Genomic DNA, 26203 nt, shown 5'->3' with positions numbered 1-26203 from the left:
CACCCCCGCCCCACCCCGGGACCTCGATTTCCCACTCCCTATCTATCCCCCGATCTCCAAGTTCCAATAACCATTAACCCCCTCCCCACAGCCTGCAATTTATTCCCCTGTCCTTTGAAATCCGATTTCCACCACCTAAGGCATCCCAAACAACCCACCCCCTCCCCTCCCCATCCATCTCAGATCCCCCCCTGCAGTTTTCTGAACACCACCTACACACCAGAAGCAAACCTCCACCCGTCCCTGAGGATCAGCAGCCCATTTGATCAACACCCCACTCCTATTCACCTCTCCGATCTTAAAAGAATTGCAGGTTCTCCGTAACTTTCTGACCAACCTCATCCCTGTGGGCCAGAGAAGTAAACATTCCTCTCACTGTCTCACTGCTCCACCTTTAGATAATGAACACAGGAGCAACTTCCCCATCATGGGGCCTCGTCTATGTTGTGGATCTTGAGAGGTTCTGAGTCCTTTGAACCTGATCCAAGCAAAGCCACCATGAAACTCTTCCTTCATCTTCGATTCTTTTTGTTTATTTTTGTCTCTCTTTCTCTTGCCTTCCTCCTGTTGCTCAGTGGGAGACTGACGACACTGCAGAATATGTGAGTAAAGTGCATGATTCTCTGTACTCTTCTGTTCCTGCAGAATGCCATCTCTTGATGTTCAGAAATGCTACAAATATTGATTTTCTGAATTTACATAGCATGATATCCCGATTGCCATGTTTTGTTTTTGCTTTGCTTTTTGTTGCTGGCGTTTAATGGCGATATTTTCAACTTTTAAAATCTCTGGTCAAGAAATTCCCTCCCACCAGTGTCACTCTGTAATCCATATGTCATTGTGGCTCTTAAGGTGGAACCTCTAGTAACCATGCAGGCCGGGGTACTGTGTGTCCAACTGGCATTGTGCCCGGTGACCTGCCAAGATCAGGGGAAAGGAGTTGAACTCTGAATGCCAGCCAAAGCCATCACCTGAAATGTCGAGTCATTTCAGCGGAACCTGAGAATCAATAATAGGATGAGCCTTGCCATGATTTCTGGGGTGGAGTCTGTGCAAAATGAGTATTTTTTTGCATGTTTTATGGCTCTTAGTTTGAAAGTGTTTGTTTTGTATATGCAACTGCTTAAATTCTTTGACTTTCACCAATTTAGTTCCCTAAAAATCAAACAAATATGTGTTTCCAATGGCAGGAGATGATCATCTCTGGACTGCAGCCAGAAACAATGTATTCCATCACTGTGGCAGCCTACACAACAAAGGGTGATGGGGTACGCAGCAAGTCGAAGCTCGTGGTCACCAAAGGTTCAGGTCAGTCACCTGCCAGTGTTATTGCCTCTTTGATCCTCTGCAGTTGAAGGTAGTAAAGGGTAGTGCAGCTTCATCCGCTTTCATTTATTGTCTTCTTTTCCAGCCATTTTCCTTTCTTCTGCATTTCTTGCTCAAGCAAACGACCTATGAGCCTCATCTCCGAGTGCCGGCAGGTTATTCTCTTCTCCTACCAAGGGAAATTTTGCCTCGTCAGATCTCCATAGATGCGCTCTTCTGGGACGGGTCACTAGACAGGATTCAGGAGCAGAAACTGATTTTACCCTCCCTATCCCCGAGGCTTTGAGGTCCTTTGTAGTGCTCCTAATGTCATCCTAGGTGACAGCAGCTAACTCAACACTCTCTGCATTTGAACCTGGGTTTGGTTCAACCATTCAGTGCCTTAACCAGTGAATGTATCATATTCACTAACTTACATTGTAAATATTTACAGTAAACAGACATTTCTGCAACTGTCTCAACAGTTGTTGTTAAGCAGGATTATTAAAAGGCAAATTGAAGTCAAGACGTTGAGTCCAAGAGAAGATGGATGGATGAAAATCACTGGGGCTTCAAGTTAGAGAAGGGAGAGATGGATAAAAGCAAAAACTGCGGATGCTAGAAATCCAAAACAAAAACAAAAATACCTGGAAAAACTCAGCAGATCTGGCAGCATCTGTGGAGAGGGACACAGTTAACGTTCCGAGTCCGAATGACCCTTCAATAGAACTAAGTAAAAATAGAAGAGAGGTGAAATATAAGCTGGTTTACGGAGAGGGTGGGACAAGTAGAGCTAGATAGATGGCCAGATAACCAAAATATGTCACAGACAAAAGGACAAAGAGGTGTTGAAGGTGGTGATATTATCTAAAGAATGTGCTAATTAAGGGTAGAAAGCAGGATGAGCAAGGTACAGATAGCCCTAGTGGGGGTGGGGTGGGGTGAACGAATCGAAAAAGGCTAAAAGGTAGAGATAAAACAATGGATGGAAATACATTTAAAAATAATGGAAGTAGGTGGGAAAAGAAAAATCTATATAAATTATTGGGAAAAAAAGTGGGGGGGTAAATCGGAAAGGGGGTGGGGATGGAGGAAAGAGTTCATGACCTAAAATTGTTGAACTCAATATTCAGTCTGAAAGGCTGTAAAGTGCCTAGTCGGAGGATGAGGTGCTGTTCCTCCAGTTTGCGTTGAGCTTCACTGGAACATTGCAGCAGGCCAAGGACGGACATGTGGGCATGAGAGCAGGGTGGAGTGTTGAAATGGCCAGCGACAGGGAGATCTGGGTAATGCTTGCGGACAGACCGAAGGTATTCTGCAAAGCGGTCACCCAGTCTGCGTTTGGTCTCTCCAATGTAGAGGAAACCGCATTGAGAGCAACGAATGCAGTAAACTAAATTGAGGGAAGTGCAAGTGAAATGCTGCTTCACTTGAAAGGAGTGTTTGGGCCCTTGGACGGTGAGGAGAGGGGAAGTAAAGGGGCAGGTGTTGCACCTTCTGCGGTTGCATGGGAAGGTGCCGTGGGAGGGGGTTGAGGTGTAGGGGGTGATGGAGGAGTGGTCCAGGATGTCCCGGAGGGAACGATCCCTGCGGAATGCCGCCAGGGGGGGTGAAGGGAAGATGTGTTTGGTGGTGGCATCATGCTGGAGTTGGCGGAAATGGCGGAGGATGATCCTTTGAATGCGGAGGCTGGTGGGGTGATAAGTGAGGACAAGGGGGACCCTATCATGCTTCTGGGATGAGAGGAAGGTGTGAGGGCGGATGCGCGGGAGATGGGCCGGACGCGGTTGAGGGCCCTGTCAACCACTGTGGGTGTGAGGAGCTGTAGTCGAGGTAGCTGCGGGAGTCGGTAGGCTTGTAATGGATATTGGTGGACAGTCTATCACCAGAAATTGAGACTCCCACAGCTACCTCGACTACAGCTCCTCACACCCTGCTTCCTGTAAGGACTCCATCCCATTCTCTCAGTTCCTTCGCCTCCGTCGCATCTGTTCTGATGATGCCACTTTCAAAAACAGTTCCTCTGACATGTCTTCCTTCTTCCTTAACCGAGGTTTTCCACCCACGGTGGTTGACAGGGCCCTCAACCGTGTCCGTCCCATCTCCTGCGCGTCCACCCTCACACCTTCCTCTCCCTCCCAGAAACATGATAGGGTCCCCCTTGTCCTCACTTATCACCCCACCAGCCTCCGCATTCAAAGGATCATCCTCCGCCATTTCCGCCAACTCCAGCATGATGCCACCACCAAACACATCTTCCCTTCACCCCCCCTGGCAGCATTCCGCAGGGATCGTTCCCTCCGGGACACCCTGGTCCACTCCTCTATCACCCCCTACACATCCCCCTCCCACGGCACCTTCCCATGCAACCGCAGAAGGTGCAACACCTGCCCCTTTACTTCCCCTCTCCTCACCGTCCAAGGGCCCAAACACCCCTTTCAAGTGAAGCAGCATTTCACTTGCATTTCCCTCAATTTAGTCTACTGCATTCGTTGCTCCCAATGCGGTTTCCTCTACATTGGAGAGACCAAACGCAGACTGGGTGACCGCTTTGCAGAACACCTTCGGTCTGTCCGCAAGCATTACCCAGATCTCCCTGTCACTGGCCATTTCAACACTCCACCCTGCTCTCATGCCCACATGTCCGTCCTTGGCCTGCTGCATTGTTCCAGTGAAGCTCAACGCAAACTGGAGGAACAGCACCTCATCCTCCGACTAGGCACTTTACAGCCTTCCGCACTGAATATTGAGTTCAACAATTTTAGATCATGAACTCTCTCCTCCATCCCCACCCCCTTTCCGATTCCCCCCACTTTTTTCCCAATAATTTATATAGATTTTTCTTTTCCCACCTATTTCCATTATTTTTAAATGTATTTCCATCCATTGTTTTATCTCTACCTTTTAGCCTTTTTTGATTCCTTCACCCCACCCCACCCCCACTAGGGCTATCTGTACCTTGCTTGTCCTGCTTTCTTCCCTTAATTAGCACATTCCTTAGATAATATCACCACCTTCAACACCTCTTTGTCCTTTTGTCTGTGACATCTTTTGGTTATCTCCACCTATCACTGGCCCTCTATCCAGCTCTACTTGTCCCACCCTCCCCTTAAACCAGCTTATATTTCACCTCTCTTCTATTTTTACTTAGTTCTGTTGAAGGGTCATTCGGACTCGAAACGTTAACTGTGTCCCTCTCCACAGATGCTGCCAGACCTGCTGAGTTTTTTCAAGGGAGAGATGGATATCATTGAGGCTTTAATTCCAGGGAAAGATGGACAGATATCACTGAGGCTTTGATTCAGGGGAGGGAAGGAGGGATATCACAGAGCTCTTGAGTCCAAAAGATAGATGGGTGAATATCACTGAACTTCACAATACTTTGAATTGATTCTTGTATTTGTTTCCACGATTGTTGCTATGAAGACAGTGCCTCATTATAGTTTCATGGCAAGCAGCTATTTCCTTCTTACTGATTCTCATGTGGGGGACAATTGCCTTGTGACTGTTTTTAGAACAGGAGTACATTCTAGTTTGAGGGAATGCCTTGCTTTGTGAGGAGATGGGATGCTATTGCTCTGTTTCTGAATTTGGATGGGGAATTATTGCCATGTTTCTGTTTCTGGATAGAGGGCTATTGCCTTATCATTAATGTTGAGGGAGGTAATTAGGGATTGATCCACAGTGGTTAAACTGTGAAGTTGTTTGGAGCAGTGGGGCGTGTGTGTGTGCACGTGCGTGCATGCGTGCGCGGGCGGAACCTAAATGTTTGCAATGGAGGTGTTACCCGCTGGCTGGGAAGCCGCGACTGCCCCACATCACCTCATTTTGAGAAGGCCCCCTATGTCAAGTGCCAATCAGGCACTCTGAGCAGTGGTGAGTCTTGCCCAGGACCAAGGATCCTGGGGATTGAAATCCCACCCTTCCAAGAGCTGCCGGCCAATCAGAGGCCAGCAGCTCTTCGTTGCTCAGCATTGCCACTGGGGGAGGTGGGTGGCAGCAGCTGGTACTGTACCCACCCTGAGCCCAGGATCACCGATTGACACAGGCACAGCCAGAGGTGGGTTGTGGGGGAGTGGGATCATTGGCAAGGGCAAGGGTGGTGGCTGTCACCAGCCCTTCTTGATGCTGAGTCCCTCAATCAAGCACTGAGTGTCTTTGAACAAGGGACCCCTCTTGGGAGCCCACAAGCAACCCTGATAGGGTTTGCTTTTTTGGGCTTCCTGTACAGCAAGTTCCCTGCCCATTGCTGGATGAATACCAGCGATGGTGGGATGAGGCACTTAAATAGGCATTAATTGTCCACTTAATGGCCCCAGTCGGTGGTAGGGCACAAAGGCTACCCACAAGCCATCCCACCCCGGACTTGATCAGGGCAAGGTGAAGGTGCCTGGGTCCCCACCCGCCACTTTCCCACCCAATTAAATGCTCCCCTGCCTCTAAACTTGCCAAGGAGGAGAGCATTAAATTCCGCTCATTGTGTGTGCACGTATGTATTGGTGAATGTGTAGCTTGCTGCTAGTGGAGTCAGCAGTACCCCAGGTCTGACAGCTGGGCAGCTGTTGCACATGTGCAGGAAGCAAGCGAGCAATGAGTCCTCATGTTTTATAGAGCTATAAAAGAGGGACTCTGCTTCACAGCCTGTGAATATTCCATGGAGACCATCTGTCCCATTTCCAGGAGAGCAGGCACAGTGTGCGGACTTGATCCTTTGGAGATCTTTGTTAGGTGTTAATTAAAGGAACACTAGAAATTGCCATCAGTGATATGACTGCAGTCATATGACGTTCATCTAGCAGTTATTTTAATGGAGGTGCTCTCGCAGTTAAAAAGACAGTTAAATGCCTGCATTAAAATAGCAGCCAGAAGAATGTCACACCAATATGTTAAGCAGTCATCAGTTAGCACTGTCAACAGAAATTTCTTGCTGATGAACCTTATCTCACCTGCTATGAAAACTGTGTTGGCTATTAACGGGCATGGAGCCAAATAACTAGATCACTTCAAACAATCATCCTACCTGCAAGTAGCAGAAATACCTTTCCTCGCAATTTGCTCATGTTATCATCCATAACCACCTTCCCCCGCACCCCCACCCCACCACCTCAGGATGTGTGCAGCCTATAATGTGTTAGGTGAGATCCCAGGTGGGGAGATGGGTTAACTGTGTGAAATTGTCACTATTTCTGTATGCTGCAGGCTGATTTAATAAAAAAAACACATTTTCTGCAGCATTAGGCAAATACGAACGTGTAGATTTCACACGTGTGAAAGTGTCTCTAAATAATTCTCAGTGAAGCACGAGGCAGCAGGTGAGATTGAGCAGGTCCAATAACAAGCTATCAGAACAAAGCTTGGCAACCTGCCATACAAATATTGGCAGGGCACCTGTTGTTATTTACAGCGTTCAGCCTGTTTTAAAGGTGGGCTTTTAATCTCTTGACACCATTTGTATTGTGGTTCAACAACTAGAGGGGCCATTGTGTGGCGCTAATGAGATTGTTCCTTTTCTCCGCTGCCACAGTGTTGCCAGCATCAAATTACATAGAATTTCGAGCACAGAAGCAGGCCATTTGGCCCAGCTGCTCTCTGCCAGTGATTATGCTGCACATAAGCCTACCCCCCCTCACCCTACTGCAGCTAGTCCTCAAGAAAAGCGAGAGAAACGATGAGACTGAGATGAGTGAGGAAGAACCCTAGGTTACTTATTCAGGAGTCACGTGGAATGCTCTGTGGGAGTTGCTTCTGCCTGGAAGAATAGGTCAGGGAGAAGGAAAATGCAGATGCTGACTGGATGTAGTGGAAATGAGCAGATGGAACATAAGGGTATAGAACATCCAGCCATGCAGGAACTGACCCCCAAACCTCAGAGCAGGAAAGGAACATGAGTAAAAATGAGTCTGCAATGTTATTGTATGAACATCTCTTGTCAAACTGTCATTTCTATGGAGGTGTACCCCTGTTTATTTTAAATAGGTTTCCACACCACAGTTAAAATGGCAGAGAGAGGAATTGTTATGCACTCACAAAGCATTCTTAGGATAACATTACCAACAGTAATTTTCATCTACAGAGACAAACCCTCTGGAACCTGCCCCAACACTAGCCACAATATAAGGAGGCACAGGTAAAGTCACAGATAGGAATTTAAAGCAACTTGTAGCAGTAGTTCCTGTGTTGCAGCAAGTCTCGTCAGCTGCTCCACATTGAAAACAGGATAGATTCTGATCGCTGCCTACTGCTAGTGGTTCTACAGTGTAACTGGGTGATCATACCGTTCTTTGAGCAAGATACAGGCAGTGCAGTGTGAGGAAATATAGTAGCATGTGGAAACTGAAGGTAGAAGGCAATTTGTGACATTAAATGCTGTGTAGTTACAATGCAGGTAGTTGACTGTCAATAAAAAGCCTAATTCAAATATAATACATATTCTTGCATCTGTGTGCGCTTCCTGTCAACATTTTCCATTATAAATTTCTGTGACAGCATGTATAATGGAAACTGTCGATGTTTAACTTGTCGTGCTGTAATTATACCCTCGACCCATTCGCCGCGGTGATAGTGCATGCCGCAACTGGCAGGAGTGTGTAATTACAGCATGACAGGCTTGCTTCAACAGTTTCAATTATTAATACTGAGAGGAATTTATAACGGAAAGATAAAAAATAAGGACAGCAGGTATGACTTTCAATTGGGGACCAATTAAATTCTCGCGCAGATACCCCCCACTCTTTAACCCTGTTTTACCAGAAGATTAATAATTTGGTCTTGACTCCCCATGTACGACTTTGTGGGACATCAACTAGTGCGTGTGTATATCTATATATATGGCTTATGCATATTTATATATATATAAAACATTATATATATACAATATTAATAAAAATCCTTGCTTTTTTTAGCAAACCAGTATGGTTTAAACTAAGCCATACAGAGATCCCAGGTCCCCATTAATCTCTAGTAATTTGCTATTCTGTAACAATTATTTAATCCCAATCACCGCAGTGTTAGTTTGCACAGCAGGTGCTGTCACTTTGCTCACTCCTCCAGTAAAACATTTGAACTTAGTTGTAACTCTTAATCTGTACTGAGGAATATATTTCTCTTTACTAAGCATAATCTTCTGCGCTTTCACTTTTTCACACTTCATGTGGTGAGGGATAACAGTCATTGTGATCTGAAGGCCATCTATTCACCCCCACACTTTCCTTTTACTCCCGTCCTTCCCTGAAGCTGCTGCTGCCTCTTGTAGATGAACCAGGAATGTGAGGTGCCCTCCGGAATCTCACCCAATTTTATTTCATTCTCCTTGTGAGTGCTGGTAGGAATTGCATGACTCGCAGTTGGCCTGGCACAGCAAACTCTCCAGCAGGAGTCGCTTAAAATGAATTGGGACTGAAACTGGAGCTGATTTTTATTTTCCTTCTCCTGATTGGCATCCAGTGACCCACGCTCCCACCGCCCAACCCCCAGCCCCCCACCTTGCTGTTAATCGCACTTATTATGGCCAGGACACAAGAACTGTACTGCTCTCAACTTCCTGGTGACATTACATTCATTGTTCAGGCCCACACAATAGGGACATCTTTGGCCCATGGTCAGTGGGGCACCTACACCCCTCCTGTCAGTAGATTCAGAAGAAGTGGAGAGAGCATTAAGTGACAAAAATAAAAGGAAGAAAATAAACGACGTAAATAGCCATTTTCTTTATCACTTTCTAACCTATTACCCTTTCTTTCTCCTCCATCTCAATAAAATATCCGGATAAATGATCTACCTTGCACACAAGTCATTGGCCTTGTCATAGATTTGTTCACTGTAGCGAGATTGGAATTGGCCAGCCTTAATATCTTGCCGGCATATTGTCTGCCTGGGGCTGTAACCCACATCGCATCTGGAAAGTGTTGATTTAGATCTGCCTCCTGGGTTGTGCTCTGGTGAGTTTGTTGCGGACTCACACATCATGGTTGGGAAATGGTAAACACACCCAGGCAACGACTGCAGTCAGACGCTGGCTGGCAGTTGGCTTGTTGGTGCTTTGCCAACAAATGGTTGTGACAGGAACAGATTGGAGCAGCAGTTAAACCAAGGATCTTAATGTAACCCAGCTCTTGTGGTCGTTTACTGCACACTCCCTTAATGTCACAGCCTGACTTCACTCTGCAGTTAAATGTCCTCCGGTGCAACGGGCTTCAGCAGTTCGCAAGTTGAAGAATGATACAAAAATTCTGTTGACAGATTCAGTGTTAAGTACAGAAACAAGCCGTGCAGAGTAGAAAAGTTTTTAAGTATGGCAGCCAATTCAAAAGCTAATCTCGGCTAGGGTTGCGAGAGGAAGACTGCATCAGGTCTCAGCCCCCTGAGTTAGTAGGGTGTGTGGAGTGGGAGGAGCAACAAAGAAATAAAGTCAGGAAGCTAAGGCCATTTTGACTTCGGGTAGAAGGATGGACCAGCAACATTTAGAGACCATAATTCAATAATTAGCCCAACAAAGAGGGTCAAAGCTAATTCAGCACCAGCAGTCTGACTTAACTCATGGAGCCAGCAAGTGGTAAAGTCTTCAAGGAACCTCGGAGCCAAGAGATGGGAAGGAACCTCCAGGTCAGCAACAAACAAAGACCAGAACCATAATAATTACCAGGGGAAAGGGAAGCACATCAGTCAGAGGAGAACTGGCGTTCTAGACACTGCAGCATTTGTGATATGAGACCAGCTCTGGATGCAGCAGTATCTTGAGAGATCAATGTTGATTTAAGCTGGCTTTTCTGTGTGTTTAAATAAAATGACAACTGTAACTATGTTCCTTGGAGCAGTTAATTGATTTCAGATAGAAGTGGAAATTCTATGACAAAGACAAAGGGAGGTAGCTGACAGACACCACGCTTACACCAAGACAGTGCTGCTGGATCCAGTCCTAACGACTGATTGATCCTGGCACCATTCAACTCACGCAGTGCCATCCTGCTTTATTAAGACATGTTCTGCATTGTTCTGGATGATGCCCGTGTATAGGCTTCAGGAAAATAAACAACCAACGTACTTGATGAACCTTCTTTGAATGCTGTGGACAAGCTGAAGCAGAGATACGTTGCAAAGATGCCCAAAGCCAGCACTTCTTGTTTTGCACAGAATCTAATATTTTATTTTGCTTAACATATTTTTCATGAGGGATGAAATAAATTTGGAATTATGGATATCTGGAAGGCATTACAGGCTAGAATCTAAATTGTAGGGATTGGATGTTTTGTACAGAGAGTAATGAATACCCTGGAGCTGGGATCTAATCTAGGGGTTCAAATGGCTCCTTTAAAGAATGGAAAACCCAGGACAAATTACAAGTTGCAATTCCTTTGAGGAATTTGCTGATTTATATATAGCACAATGGATATTGGGGCCAAGTGGCAGACTGTAATCTATCTGAGGGGTTCTGATTGATGATTTCCGGAGGTAGCTGTGGGCTAGGATCCAAATGAGGGACTCAGATGGTTCAAATATAGAAAAATGAATACATGAGAGTAGATTATATGCAGACATGAATCTTATTTAGGGGTTTAGCTGGTTTATATGTAGAATAATGGTACCTGTGAGTGAGTTACGGGATGACATCTATTTTGGAGCTTCCAGTTGCTTGTTGCATGACACTACAAGGTGGTAAATCTCAATAACACTTGCAGTAACTTTAGCAATGGAAAATTTTACACTTCACAAGACCGGCTCAGGAATATTTGCTATGTTTTCACGTGAAACTCTCTTTTTTAAGTTTTTCCTTCACTTCACACATTTCTGTCATTTAAGAGACCAGCTGAGCAACACTCAACTTATCTAAGTGTAGATTCCCAAAGGACTAAATCACGCAGATTGTGTATGATACAACGTACAGTTCAAGGGATCTCCTGGGTGACAGATCTGCCAGGACAGGCATTTAGAGGACGTTCTTTAATTCATTCTTCTCAGAGCCAGAAAACTGTCTTGCCTTCCTCAGTCTCTCCTTTGCCCTTCAATGTTCAGGCTCTTAAAGCCCAATCTTGGAGTCACCTGATGACATCACAGGATCACAGTGCAGAAGAGGCCCTTCGGCCCATCGAGTCTGCACCGACACGTGAGGAACACCTGACCTACCTACCTAATCCCATTTCCCAGCACCTGGCCCATAGCCTTGAATGTTATGACCTGCCAAGTGCTCATCCAGGTACTTTTTAAAGGATGTGAGGCAACCCGCCTCCACCACCCTCCCAGGCAGCACATTCCAGACCGTCACCACCCTCTGGGTAAAAAGTTTTTCCTCACATCCCCCCTAAACCTCCTGCCCCTCATCTTGAACTTATGCCCCCTTGTGACTGACCCTTCAACTAAGGGGAACAGCTGCTCCCTATCCACCCTGTCCATGCCCCTCAAAATCTTGTACACCTCGATCAGGTCGCCCCTCAGTCTTCTCTGCTCCAACGAAAACAACCCAAGTCTATCCAACCTCTCTTCATATCTTAAATGTTTCATCCCAGGCAACATCCTGGTGAATCTCCTCTGCACCCCTCCAGTGCAATCACATTCTTCCTATAATGTGGCGACCAGAACTGCACACAATACTCCAGCTGTGGCCTCACCAAGGTTCTATACAACTCCAACATGACCTCCCTACTTTTGTAATCTATGCCTCAATTGATAAAGACAAGTGTCCCATATGGCTTTTTCACCACCTAAATAACGTGCCCCTCTGCCTTCAGAGATCTATGGACACACATGCCAAGGTCCCTTTGTTCCTCAGAACTTCCTAGTGCCATGCTGTTCATTGAATACTTCCTTGTCAAATTACTCCTTCCAAAGTGTATCACCTCACACTTTTCAGGGTTAAATTCCATCTGCCACTTATCTGCCCATTTGATCATCCTGTCTTTATCTTCCTGTAGCCCAAGACACTCAACCTCACTGTTAACCGCCCGGCCAATCTTTGTGTAGTCCGTACACTTACTAATCCTACCCCCCACATAGTCATCTATAAATAATAGGGGACCCAGCACAGATCCCTGTGGTACGCCACTGGGCACTGGCTTCCAGTCACTAAAGCATCCTGCTGTCATCACCCTCTGTCTCCGACAACTAAGCCAATTTTGAATCCACCTTATCAAATTACCATGTATCCCATGTGCATTTGCCTTCTTTATAAGTCTCCTATGTGGGACCTTGTCAAAGGCTTTGCTGAAATCCATATAAATTACATCAACTGCACTACCCTCATCTACACACCTGGTCACCTCCTCAAAAACTTCAATCAAACTTGTTAGGCATGACCTCCCTCTGACAAAGCCATGCTGACTATCCCTGATCAAACCTTGCCTCTCCAAGTGGAGATAGATTCTCTTCTTCAGAACTTTCTCCAATAGTTTCCCTACCACTGACGTGGGACTCACTGGCCTGTAGTTCCCTGGCTTATCTCTACAACCCTTCTTAAATAGCAGAACCACATTAGCTGTTCTCCAGTCCTCTGGCACCTGCCCCATGGCCAGAGAGGAATTAGAAATTTGGGTCAGAGCCCCTGCGATCTCCTCCCTTGCCTCCCTCAGCAGTCTGGGACACAAATCTTCTAGACCTGGAGATTTATCCACTTTTAAGCCTGCCAACACCTCCAATATCTTGTCACTCCCTATATCAATTTGCTTAAGAACCTCGCAGTCTCTCTCCCTGAGTTCGATATCTTCAACCTCATTCTCTTGGGTGAAGACGGACGCGAATTATTCATTCAACACTCTAGCGATGTCCTCTGGCTCCACCCATAGATTGCCCCCTTGGCCCCTTATGGGCCCTGGTTCCCTGGTTATCCTCTTCCCATTGATATACTTATAGAATACTTTGGGATTTTCCCTACTTTTACCAGCCAGAGCTTTCTCATATCCCCTCTTTGATCTCCTAATTGCTTTCTTAAGCTCCACCCTGCACTTTCTGTACTCCACTAATGCCTCCGCTGAATTGCTTCCCTTGTACCTGCTAAAAACCTCTCTTTTCCTTCTCATCGTAACCTGAATATCTCTGATCATCCATGGTTCTCTGAGCTTGTTATTCCTTCCTATCACCCTAGAGGGAACATGTTGAGCCCTTACCCTCCCCATTTACTTTTTGAACGCCCCCCACTGCTCCTCTGTAGACTTCCCCACAAGTAACTGTTCCCAGTCTACCTTGGCCAGATCCTGCCTTATTTTACTAAAATCCACTCTCCCCCATTCCAAAACATTTTTTTGCAATTTGTCGATTTCTTTGTCCATAACAAACTTAAACTGTACCATGTTGTGGTCGCTATCGCTAAAATGCTCGCCCAACACCACCTCAGCCACCTGTCCGGCTTCATTCCCCAGAATTAGGTCCAGCAATGCACCATTCCTTGTTGGAACCTCTATATATTGACCTAAAAAGTTCTCCTGTACATATTTCAAGAAATTCACTCCATCCAAGCCCTTAACACTATGTCTATCCCAATTAATGTTGGGAAAGTTGAAATCACCTTAATATAATTACCCTATTATTGTTTTTACACACCTCTGCAAATTGTGCACATATTTGCTCCTCAATTTCCCGCTGACTATCTGGGTCTATAATAAACACCTAATAATGTGGTTGCCCCTTTTTTATTCCTAAGCTCTACCCACAAAGCCTCATTCGATGCCCCCTCCAAGATATCATCTCTCCTTACTGCAGTAACTGACTCCTTAATTAATAATGCAATGCCTCCCCCTCTTTTGCCCCCTCCCCTGTCTCGCCTGAAGATTCTATATCCCGGAATGTTAAGCTGCCAATCTTGCCCTTCCCTCAACCACATCTCAGTGATGGTTACTATATCACAATTCCACGTGTCAATCCTCACCCTTAACTCATCTGTTTTACCTGTAATACTCCTGGTATTAAAGTAGAGGCCATCCAGCCTTGCAGTACTCCCTTGAAGCTTATTGCAGCTGCACTCCTTCTGACTCGATTGTTTTACTGTATTATGATGTGTCCCTATTCTGCTAGCATTCTGTGTCCCCTCCCCCTGCCGAATTAGTTTAAACTCCTCCCAACAGCACTAGCAAACCCGCCCGCAAGGATGTTAGTCCCGTTCTGGTTCAGATGTATACCGTCCCACTTGTACTGGTCCCACCTTCCCCAGAAACGGTCCCAGTGATCCAGGAATCTAAAACCCTCCCTCCTGCACCAACTCTTAAGCCACATATTCATCTACGCTATTCTCCTATTTCTGAGCTCGCTAGCACGTGGCACTGGGAGTAATCCAGAGATTACAACCCGAGAAGTTTTGCTTTTTAGTCTACTGCCTAACTCCCTGAATTCTTGATGCAAGACCTCATCCCTCTTTCTACCTATGTCATTGATACCAACATGTACTATGACCTCTGCCTTATCACCCTCCCCCTTCAGGATGCCCTGCAGCCGTTCAGTGACATCTCGGACCCTGGCACCAGGGAGGCAACATACCATCCTGGAGTCACATTGATGGCCACAGTAGCACCTATCTGTTCCCCTGAATATAGAATCCCCTATTGCTCTTCCTCCCCTCCTTTATGCTTTATCTCATCTTCACACTTGTTCTTTCCAACCTTGGCAGTGTTCTTAATTATGAGCCTTGGCCATTCACGGAGATATGCTTTGATTTGGGGGAAAAAAACATAGCGTTGTCAAAGAGTTTCTGGTGGACCTTTCAGCAGCACGTACTGCTGATCCAAGTACATGCCATTTTGGGTTGCCATAGCAATGGAATGGCAGACTGAAGCTACGTGAAGTCTCACTGCCTCCTATGGGTTAAATTGATTGGGAAGGATTTTAAATTACAAAACTGGAGAAAGCCACTCACTTCTCAGTCTAATGACTCTCACCCACTGGCAACTTAATTTTGCTTTTGCCATTTTGATAAATCTCTGTTTGGCCAGTCCATTGTGATTAAGGGAAGCGATGCGCAGGGAGCTGTGAGAACTATGGCAGGCAAATTGTGCCTAGTGCTGCATTAAATTGAGTGAAAAACCCTTGCTGTTCATTTACATACAGAACTGCACCGTTAATCAGGGCAGCAGTCTGCTGGCAACTGTCATTACCTCAGAACTCAATTTGCATAACTGGAAAAATGCTATTACAAAGAAACCTGTGAGATCTCAGTGACAGACCTCCTCCACCCATTACTGACTTACTGCAGTAGATGTTAACTTTCTGCAGAAGTGAAAAACTGGTGGTAGCAGAATGACAGCCCATTGAAGATTGGATAAGAAAATGATCAGGGTGTAGATTGGTCAACCAGTCTACAGCCGCCCATTTTCCACCACTGGTCAGAGGTAGAAGCTTTCCTTATAAGAAAATGTTCTTTCCTCATCTCTCCTGAGGATGGGGTGGGGTTGATACTGGTGGCAGCCATGAATAGCTTCATTCAAGTGGCTATTCTTCAAGCCTGAGTTTTGCTGATGAGGGTTGGCAGGCTATTTGATAGTGATGTCCATCAGCATCAACCCAAAACTATCTTAACCCAACACATGCTTCCCAGTGCAGGGGAGGCAGTGGTGTAGTGGTAAGTGTCACTGGACCTGTAATCCAGAGGCCCACGCTAATGCCCTGGGGACACGGATTCAGATCCCACCATGGCAGCTGGTGGAATTTAAATTCAATTAATACATTTAAAATAAATCTGGGATTGCAAACTAATCACCAGTGATGGTGGCCATGAAGCTATCATCGATTGTTGTAAAAACCCATCTGGTTCACCAACATACTTTAGAGAAGGAAATCTGCCATGTGACAGGGCAGCCTCTATATGTTCTTCCAGACCCACAGCAATGTGGTTGACTCATAACTGTCCTCTGAAATGAGGGATCAAGGGAAATTAGAGATAGGCAATGGCCATATCCCATTAAAGAAAAGACCTTGATTATAAAAAGAAGAAACCTTGAGTGATTTTGTTGCCTACTCCCCACGCTCCACGGCACCAGAGCCAATTGACTCTTTTCAGCGTCTTCATTGAGATCTGTTAACCCAGCACAAACCAGGGATTAATCCTGGACCTTCCTGGTCCATATGACCTGGTTGACACCCGCTCTGTATTTAGCAATTAAATAATTAAGGCTGTGTCTAATTTTATTTCTAAGCCCTGGCAGAGAGTACTGGTTATACCTCAAGCTATCAGGAGCACGTTCACAAAGGTTTGAGGGAAATGGACCAAAATTAATACTGCCTACACCACCTGAAACCCTTTAACTGAGCCATCTGTGGAACAAGGCAACTCACTTTCTAAACCTTTAGTATTTGCAAGCGATCTGAATTTTGCAGCTTTGGAATTTGCGAGCCTACATCAGTGGGAAGCCACCTGAAAAGGGTGATCTTGCACCTCAGTAAAAATGGAGCTAATTACAGTACAAAAATAGCATTAAACCCCGCTTAGAACATGCACCAAATCATACTGCTCAGAAAGATATCATTCAGGCCATCACATCTCTGCCTACTGTTTGAATGAGCTATCTGCTTCCCAGCTCTTTTCCTGTAGCCCTGGGAGCTTTTCCTTTTCCATATTCAGTATATCTGATTCCATTTTGAAAGTTAGTAAATCGGCTTCCATAACCTATTCAGCTCATACATCCCAGAACATGAAACTTAGTGTTTAATTTCTGGGGAAAAGTTGACCATCTCCTCTGCTCTCAATCATTAAAATTTAAAATGGTGGGTCTGATGACTATCACTGCATGGGTTTGGTTGACTACATCCATACAGTTCAACTGCACAAGATGTGGGCAAGCATGACTTCTACTTGCAGTGTTGTGAATATAAAGGCAAAATTGCACCCCTTAGAACAGTATAGCTTTGGCATTCATGTACTCATTCCTCTTTGTATGTGTTTATCTTCCCCACATCCTGTTGTGTGTCTCCCTCTATCCCTCCCCAGTCTCCCTTTTACAGCCTTTCTTTTTATGTAGATGTCTGTCTGTCACTTTCCCAATCCCTTAGTTCTTTCTCTCTCCCTCCCTGCTACCTCATCATGTGACTGTGGAATTTGCCAATGTTATTCCAATTTGCTTTGTTACTCTTTTCTCCTTGAGTTGCGCTAACCTTCTTCTTAGACAGTCCCTCGGGATCGAGGATGAGTTGCTTGCACTCCAGTTTGATGGGTTCTGAGATGGCCGATAAGTCAAACGTGCAATCTGCAGACTCTGCCGCACTCAGTGCAGGTGGCTCTTGAAGGGTCAGGTAGTTGAGGAGTTTGGAAGTTTATGCACTCTCTCTGAAACCTTGATTTCGCCCCTGCATGTTCCCAACAAAGTCTCTTGAAGTGTTTGGTGCCTTCCTGAATAAATTACCTCCATTTTGGTTGGTCACAAGCCAGGGACTCCCATGAGTAGACGAGAATGCTTGACCTCATCAGGGAAGCTTTGTAGACGGTAATAACACACTTTTTTTATGAGGGTAAACTGATATAGAAGAGGCCTTTTGACGAAGGGATGAGCCTCAAGTCCATGGAGCTTTCATGTGCTCAGTAGCCTTGATCGTATTTTGCTACTGCACATCACTTTGCAGATGTGGTAGTAGTTTCCATCTCAGCTGGAACCCCAATCTGAGACACTGTTGTCAGGACAATAAAATAGCATTCAAAAAGGATATAACGTTTGTGCAGAATTTCCATTCTCATTTGATTTAAATTAAGGGTTAATTGCTTTATTAATCTAATGGCACTTGGATAAATTACTCATAGACACTACATGTGTTTTGTATTTCAGTTCCTGACAGACCCACTCTGTCGGCCCGTCTGACTCAGGAGAACACGGCCGTGATACAATGGCAGCCTCCCTCTGCAACATTTGGTCAACTCCTGGGGTATCAGCTTCAGTTTGGGCGTACAGATGTCCAGCCCCTGTCAACGCTGGAATTCTCTGACCACGAATATCAGTATGTGGCCCACAGCATGCACAAAGGTGCCACATATGTGTTTAGGCTGGCAGCCCGAAACAGTGCTGGCCTCGGGGAAGAAGCTGTCACACAGCTGACTCTACCTGAAGATGTGCCCAGAGGCTACCCGCAAATCCTTGACTTGGCGAATATCACCACCTCATCTGTTCAGTTTGGCTGGCTGCCCCCTGCCTTGGCAGAAAGGAATGGCGTCATCACAACGTACACTGTGTCGTGTAGACAGGCAGGTGCTCAGAGCAACCCCATTGAAGTGTCCACCAGATCCTCCCAGACTAGCCTCACATTGAACAACCTTAAACCGGACACCAGATATGACATTAAAATCAGGGCACAAACCAGTAAAGGCCCTGGTCCTTACAGTCCCGCTGTTCAATATCGGACCATTCCATTGGATCAAGGTAGGGGTTATCTATTGCCTTGTCATCCGGGTGGCAGTGGGGCAGTTTTGGGCTTGGTACACTCTCTTCTACTTGCAGTCAACTGCGTCAGATCCCAAGGTAAAATATGTCAGGTCTGCTGAGAGCAAGCTATTGGTAGCTTCAGAATGCTTCATTGCTCATGCAGGTAAGGTCATCGTTTGGGGACACCAGGTCATACACAGTAGAGGTGGTCCTCAGTGGGCTCTACGCTCCATGCTACAAACACAAGCACACAGGTAGGAATGACTGCTGTTATGTACTTCTGACTTGTAGCAAGAAGCAGTTAGTCCAAATATTCTAGAAGACAGATAGGCCACTGGCCAAGGAGGCCTGGTGGTCATGTGGACATCTGATGTTGCTTCTATGCCCAGTTTACCAGATGAAGCATTGACCAGCTGAGCAGATCCAACAGACTAGTAGTGCAGTGTTGGTTGGGGCAGCAAAATATTGGTGATCACAAGATTGCAATCTATTGGTGGGTATATGGTGGTACTTCTGTAGTCCAAGTTAAGGCATCATGAAATGAGGTACAACAAAACAAATGGAATATTAAATTGAATATGTGTAAAAAAAACAACTTCCTGAGAGATGGAGAAAATCCTTAAAGTGCCGTATTTCAGTACTGATGTGTTCACAGTCTGCCATGTTTAGAGGCACCCATACAGAAAGGCGGTGTCTGTTTACATTGTCATAGGATCTTTTTCTTTTAATTTGCCTTCTTTTTCAGCAGTTTTCCCTAAAAATTTCCGAGTAAAGCTTGTAATGAAAACCTCAGTGCTGCTTAGTTGGGAGATTCCGGAACATTACAACTCTCCAATACCGTATAAGGTAAGTCTGTATTTGTAGCAAATTATCTGTATTCTGTTGACAACAACTTTTCCTTCAACACAATCGCCATGAAGGATCATTCCCAGGCACACTGCCCTGTGGAGTGATAGGAGGTGGGCCTGTGCCTCAATGCTTCTTTGGGGAGCTTCCACATGCTTTCCCAAAGGAAGAGTATGCCAGACCAATAGCTCTGTTTCACTGAGGCCTTTTCACTTGCTCAGTAGAAGCTGGGGTGACTCTGTCCCCTAATGACACTCTGTTGTTTTGCTATAGAACAAGAAAAGAAGATGGAACAAAACCCATCCCATCCTAATTACTATTCCACAGCAAGGTAGAGATAAATAGAGTAAAAAAATCTTTCGACAGTGACAGGTAGACAGAAAGTGATGTGAAGGTGGCGTCTAAGCTATGTTCAGTAACACTGAGTGACACACCTAACTTTTCATCAGAAGAATGAAGGGGGAGGTTAAGAGCGATTTCTTCATATAAAAGGTTATTAGGACGACCAAATTGTGCTACCAAAAACCGTGGTAGAAGCAGAATCTCACTGAAGTATGGTTGTATAAGCCCTACCTTGACCCTTAGTAAGGTTCCATTGGCCCTAACTCTTAATGGGTACTGTTCCATAGGCCCAGATTCTTAATGGGTATGGTTCAATTGATCCTGACTCTTAATGGGTATGACTCTATTGGCACTGACTCTTAATGGGTACGGTTCCATTAATCCTGATTCTTAATGGGTACAGTTCCATTGACCCTGCTTCTTAATGGATATGGTTCCACTCACTGTCAATATTGTTGGTTAATAGTTGAATAGGCCCTAACTCTTACAGTCCCTAATTTAATTAGTAAAATTTTCACTGAACCTCTTTTGAACTATATATTTAATTTTAATGTGAATACTTTCAGCAGCTATGCTTGGATAAACTAGGGGACTGATTGAAATTTCAAGATTCAGTAATAATTTTAAAGCAATTTACAATTTTTAAAATTCTTTGATGGGATGTGGGCCTCGCTGGCTAGGCCAGTATTTGTTGCCCATCCCTAATTACCCTTGAACTGAGTGGCTTGCTAGGTCATTTCAGAGGGCCGTTAAGAGTCAACCACACTGTTATGGGTCTGGAGCCACATGTAAATCAGACCAGGTAAGGATGGAAGATTTCCTTCCCTAAAGGCCATTAGTGAACAGATGGGTTTTTACAACAATTGATGATATTTTCATGGCCTCCATTACTGAGACTAGCTTTCAATTCCAGATTTAGTTAATTGAATTTAAATTCTATCAGCCGCCGCTGTGGGATTTGAACCCATATCCCCAGAGCATTAAAGTGGTTACTCTAATGGATTTCTGGGCTCAGCCAAGAATGCATAATGAGGCTTGGCTGAGAGCCCAGAAGTCCATTAGAGTGTTGAGGCAGCTGACCCCTAGGGAAAACAGCGATTGATTGACAGCTCAGGCTCCCTGACCTCTTCTGTCAATTGCACAATGTTTATTTACGCAAGATGAAAAGGTTTCAACTGCTTGCAGTTTCTGCTATTAATTTTTAAAGGATCTGGATGATTGACACTTTTATTGTGTGTAGTAGAAAAAGGAAAGTGGAAAGTTATCAATGAATAATGTTTTTAAAAAGTTTTTTAATACATCCTATTGTCACTATATGTATAGAGGGTGAATGGGCATGGAAGTAGCTTGGCATGGGGGCATGAAGGGCCGTGGGATGGATGGAGCATGGGGATTGTGTAGAGTGTAAGGGATGAGGGCTAGAGGGTCTTCTTCATTTTAACTGGGACGAAGTTCTACAGCACCGAGGTAGGCCTTTTAAACAGCCCGCCTCGGCACCCGGCAGCTCTTGTGACGGCCTCTAAACATTTTCTGGGTCAGGTGGCCCAACTGAAGCCTGCAGCCGCCCCTCCAGAATGAAAATCCTGTCTTTCCTGACACTTCCTTCCAAGGCAAGCGGGCCGAGCCGGGAATTTTCCTGTACCCGCGACGCACCCGGAGGATGAAAATCCAGCCCGAATTGAGGGGTGCAGTTATCAGTGCTGGCATTTTATGGGTATGGGAAGTGGGTAGCAATGTGTGATGTGCACAGTGCATATCCATGGTTCTTCAACTAATGAGTTCTTGATCTCAGCCCTGTATAATGTCAAGGGATTGGTGTCAGCTATGCCCCACGGTTAAATAGCTGCCACATCTCATTGTAAAGTCTCACACATAAGCAACAGTTACACAGGTGAGCTGGCAGGGGGTCACTGATGACTGTACCTGGAACTCCCAGTAGGGAGTTTGAACCCTCAGGAGAGGAGAGAAAAGTCAGGATATGTGAAATGTCCCAGTACAGAGCCAACTGACTTGAGAGAAGAGCAAAGAATGAATGACACCAATTTAGTTTGAGTAATTATCTATGAAATAAGATAACCACCAGAAAGCAATAGAAAGTGACTATGGATGTCAGAAAATAGATGTCCTGATAGACGACAGTCTGTCGAGACAGTAGGAGGGATATCAGCAGACTCGGTCAAACATCAAGGGCAATGTAAGTAATATTCCATTAACACTGCAGATGAGAAACATCACAGCTGGGATTATTATAAACCTGTGAAGTTGCCGTCTGCTTTAGGGACACTCGTAAAATCAGCGCTTATTTTGTCCTGATTCGCGATAACACAAACATATTTGAAAATTGTACTATGCCTGGGGATCCACTCCCCAAGCTTTGAGCAGCCTGTTTCCAAACAGTTATTATCATCTGCAAGCTTGGGGAAAGCAGTGCTGTCAAATCATGTCAAATAAAAATGACAGCAAAGCATTTCAAAAATTTGACCATGACACCTACCTCACTGAAGGCTCTGACTCACACTGACTAACTCTGAGAGCACTCGTATCCTCCAAGATCTATCCCATTTCCATTCTTCACGTGTGACACTTGAAATTGGGGATCAGCAAGTTATTCAACCACAGGGACATTGCCGCCACGCCCAAACCTGCCCTTATGCATGTACCATGTTCTACTTTTCAGCTGGGATTGCTGATTACTGCTCTGGATTAGGAACTGTGGCTGATTATTTTTTTCCTCTATAGATTGTGCCCACTGAAGTCCAAAATGCATTTGACAAGGTGCCACATAAAAGGGTACTACACAAAATAAGAGCTCATGGTGTAGGGGATAACATATTAACATGGATAGAGGATTGATTAGCTAACAGGAAGCAGAGAGTAGGCATGAATGGGTTTTGTTCGGGTTGGCAAGATGTAACAAGTAGAGTGCCACAGGGATCAGTGCTGGGGCCTCAACTAGTTACAATTTATATCAATGACTTAGATGAAGGGACCAAATGTATGGTTGTTAAATTTGCTGCTGACGCAAAGATAGGTAGGAAAGGAAGTTGTGACGAGGAGATAAGGAGTCTGCAAAGGGATATAGATAGGCTAAGTGAGTGGGCAAAAATTTGGCAGATGGAGTATAATGTGGGAAAATGTGAACTTGCCCACTTTGGCAGGAAGAGTACTATTTAAATGGAGAGAGATAGCAGAACTCTGTAGTACAGAGGGTCTTGGGTGTACAGGTACATGAATCACAAAAAGTTAGTTTTCAGATTTCAGATACAGCAAGTGATTAGGAAGACAAATGGAACATTGCTGTTTATTGCAAGAGGAATGGAATACAAAACAAGGGATGTTTTGCTACATTTGCACAGTTGGTGACACCACATCTGAAGTACTGTGTCATGTTTTGGTCCCCTTATTTAAGAAAGGACATAATTGCATTAGAAGCAATTCGGAGAGGGGGTTATCTTATGAGGAAAAGTTGGATAGATAGGCCTGTGTCCATTGGAGTTTAGAAGAATGAGAGGTGATCTTATTGAAACATAAGATTCTGAGGGACTTGACAGGGCAGATGCTGAAGGGATGTTTCCCTTATGAGAGACTAAAACTAGGGACACAGTTTAAAAATAAGGGGTCTCCCATTTAAGACAGAGATGAGGTGAAATTGTTTCTCTGAGGGTCATATGTCTGTGGAACTCTCTTCCCCAGAGAGTAGTGGAGACAGGGTCATTAAATATTTTTAAGGCTGAGGTAGATGGATTCTTGACTAACAAGGGAGTCAAAGGGTTTTGGGGGTAGGCCAGAAAATGGAGTTGAAGCCACAATCAGATCAGCCATGACCTTAGTGAATGGCGGTGCAGGCTCCAGGGGCCGAATGACTTACTTCTGCTCCTAATTTGTATGTTCGTCACACGGGTATCTAGTCGACAATATGGAAAATTGCCCAGGAGTGCCCTGTCCGCAAAAAGCAGGACAAATCCAATCCAGCCAATCAACACCCCATCAGTCTATGTTCAAACATCAACAAAGTCAATGTAGCATCCAAATTTCCATCTTGGCTGGGACTACCTAATTCAGCACAGGACAGATTGAACTCAGGGCTATTTTTTTTTTAAATTCTTTCATGGGATGTGGGCATCGCTGGCTGGGCCAGCATTTATTGCCCATCCCTAATTATTCTTGAGAAGGTAGTGGTGAGCTGCCTTCTTGAACTGCTGCAGTGGTGTAGGTACACCCACAGTGCTGTTAGGGAGGGAGTTCCAGGGTTTTGACCCAGTGACAGTGAAGGAACGGCGATATATTTCCCAATCAGGGTGATGTGTGACTTGGAGGGGAATGTGCAGATGGTGATGTTCTCATCTATCTGCTGCCCTTGCCTTTCTAAGTGGTAGAGGTCATGAATTTGGAAGGTGCTGTGGAAGGAGCCTTGGCGAGTCACAGCAGTGCAACTTGTAGATGGTACACACACAGCTGCCACTGCGAGCCAGCGGTGGGGAGCGATGAATGTTTAATGTGGTGGATTAGGTGCAGATCAAGCGGACTGTTTTGTCCTGGATGGCATCAAGCTCCTTGTGTGTTGTAGGAGCCGCACTCATCGAGGCAAGTGAAGAGTATTCCATCACACTCCTGACTTGTGCCTTGCAGATGGTGGGCAGGTTTTGGAGAGTCTGGGGGTGAGTTGCCAGCTGCAGAATCCCCAGCCTCTGACCAGCTCTTGTAGCTAGAATATATATGTGGCTGGTCCAGTGCTGGCCTGTGTGGCTTAGCTACACAATGAATTTATCAATTGGCCAGTGAGCATTTTGTCAGTTCCTGTAAAGAACAGAGCACCAAAATGACAATTTGCTTTCCCAGATAAAGTAACACAAAATTGTGAAGAATTGTCTTAAAGTTGAAAAAGACTTGCGTTTCTACTGTATCACATCTCGCAGAAACATCAATTTGCACACAATGAATCATTTTCAAGTTCCGACTGTTTTTAGTATGACCATGGATGCTGAGTCAATTAAAATTTTCATGGCTGAGATCGATAGATTTTTGTTTGGTAAGTGGATCAATGGCAAGTATATGGTGTTGAGGTACAGATCAGCCATGAGCTAATTAGATGGCGGAAGAGACTTGAAGGGCTAAATGGCTTCATCCTATTCCTATTTTCCACAGTAGCCATTCTCCACCAGTAAGATCCCACAAACAACAGCAAGATGGATAACCAGTTATTCTGATTTTGGTGGTGTTGGTTGAGGCTGGATTATTGGCGAGGACAGCAAGGGGACTCACTGTTCACTGCAACAGGCAAATGAGTCTGCTTAACATTTCAACTGAGAGCAGCATTTCTGACGTTGCAGCACTCCCTCAGTGTTACACTAAAATGCCAGCTTAAATTATGTGCTCAAGTCCTGGAGAGGGGCTTGAACCCACAACCTTCTGACTCAGCAGTGAGCTGAAACTTGACCAAGTATCTGCTTCTTAAATCGAGCCAAAATTGCTGTGCAGCCCAATCATTCTATTTCCTTATAATAATTTGCATGCTATATGAATCAATTTCACAGCTTTCTCATGAGGGTGGGGCATTTTGGAGGTTAGCTGTGTCAACTGTGGCTCAACTGGTAGCACACCCACCTCTGAATCACAAGGTTCTAGGTTCAAGTCCCACTCCAGGGCATGAGCACAGAGATGAAAGCTGACACAGCTGAGGGAGCACTGCATTGTCAGAGGTGCCATCTTTCAGGTGGGCAAAAAGATCCCATATTTTTAAAAAGATAAAGGAATTTATCCCATTTCTCCTGGCCAATATTTATCCCCCAATCAACATCACAAAAAACATATTATCTGGTCATTATAACATTGCTGTCTGTGGGAGTCTCTGAGCACAAATGAACTGTGGCAGTTCCTAACTTACAACAGTAAATACACTTCAAAAAGTACTTCACCAGCTATAAAGTGCTTTGAGACATCCAATAGTCATGAACAGCACTATATAAATGCAAATTTTTTTTATAGCTCAAGCCTGCTTGATTTATGTCAGAAATGATGAGTTAAAGAATTAAACAGCTGGATCGAAGGTCAGTTCCAGCAGGTTCTAAGGTTCACTGCCAGCAGACCTTTACTTCAGACCCAACTGGTTCCAGATTCCATTCTAATTTCAATTCTTTTCAATTCTCACTTTCAATTCTTTGACTGTTCTGAGTTAGCTTGTTTCAGCCAGGACAACAGATGCATCTATCCTCAATGCCACCGAGTGTAGAAAGCTAAAATCAAGAGTCACTAATACTGATTGTGGCTCCTATTCCAGATGGCAATGGCACCTCTGCTGGAACATGCACATGCATGGACAGTAGGCAGGGTAGTGATGGTGATGCCATTGTCACACACTGCCTGTGGGAATGGACCGTTTAGTGATGTTTTAT

The 26203-nt window shown here is 45.0% G+C and overlaps 1 protein-coding gene across 1 annotated transcript in view; it reads left to right on the top strand.

Annotated features, from left to right (window-relative positions):
• The window catches only part of LOC144688768 (receptor-type tyrosine-protein phosphatase delta-like), a 455185-nt gene that overhangs the window by 314183 nt on the left and 114799 nt on the right, over positions 1–26203 (top strand). The window contains exons 14-16 of the mRNA XM_078555681.1: positions 1191–1308; positions 18033–18620; positions 19369–19469. Coding sequence (XP_078411807.1) covers positions 1191–1308; positions 18033–18620; positions 19369–19469 — 807 coding nt within the window. The remainder of the gene's footprint in view (positions 1–1190; positions 1309–18032; positions 18621–19368; positions 19470–26203) is intronic.

Source organism: Cetorhinus maximus, chromosome 13 (assembly GCF_964194155.1).
Source record: "Cetorhinus maximus chromosome 13, sCetMax3.hap1.1, whole genome shotgun sequence".
Taxonomy (NCBI): Eukaryota; Metazoa; Chordata; class Chondrichthyes; order Lamniformes; family Cetorhinidae; genus Cetorhinus; species Cetorhinus maximus.
Note: the sequence above shows the minus strand (reverse complement) of the source record. Positions and strands in the feature narration are given on the sequence as shown.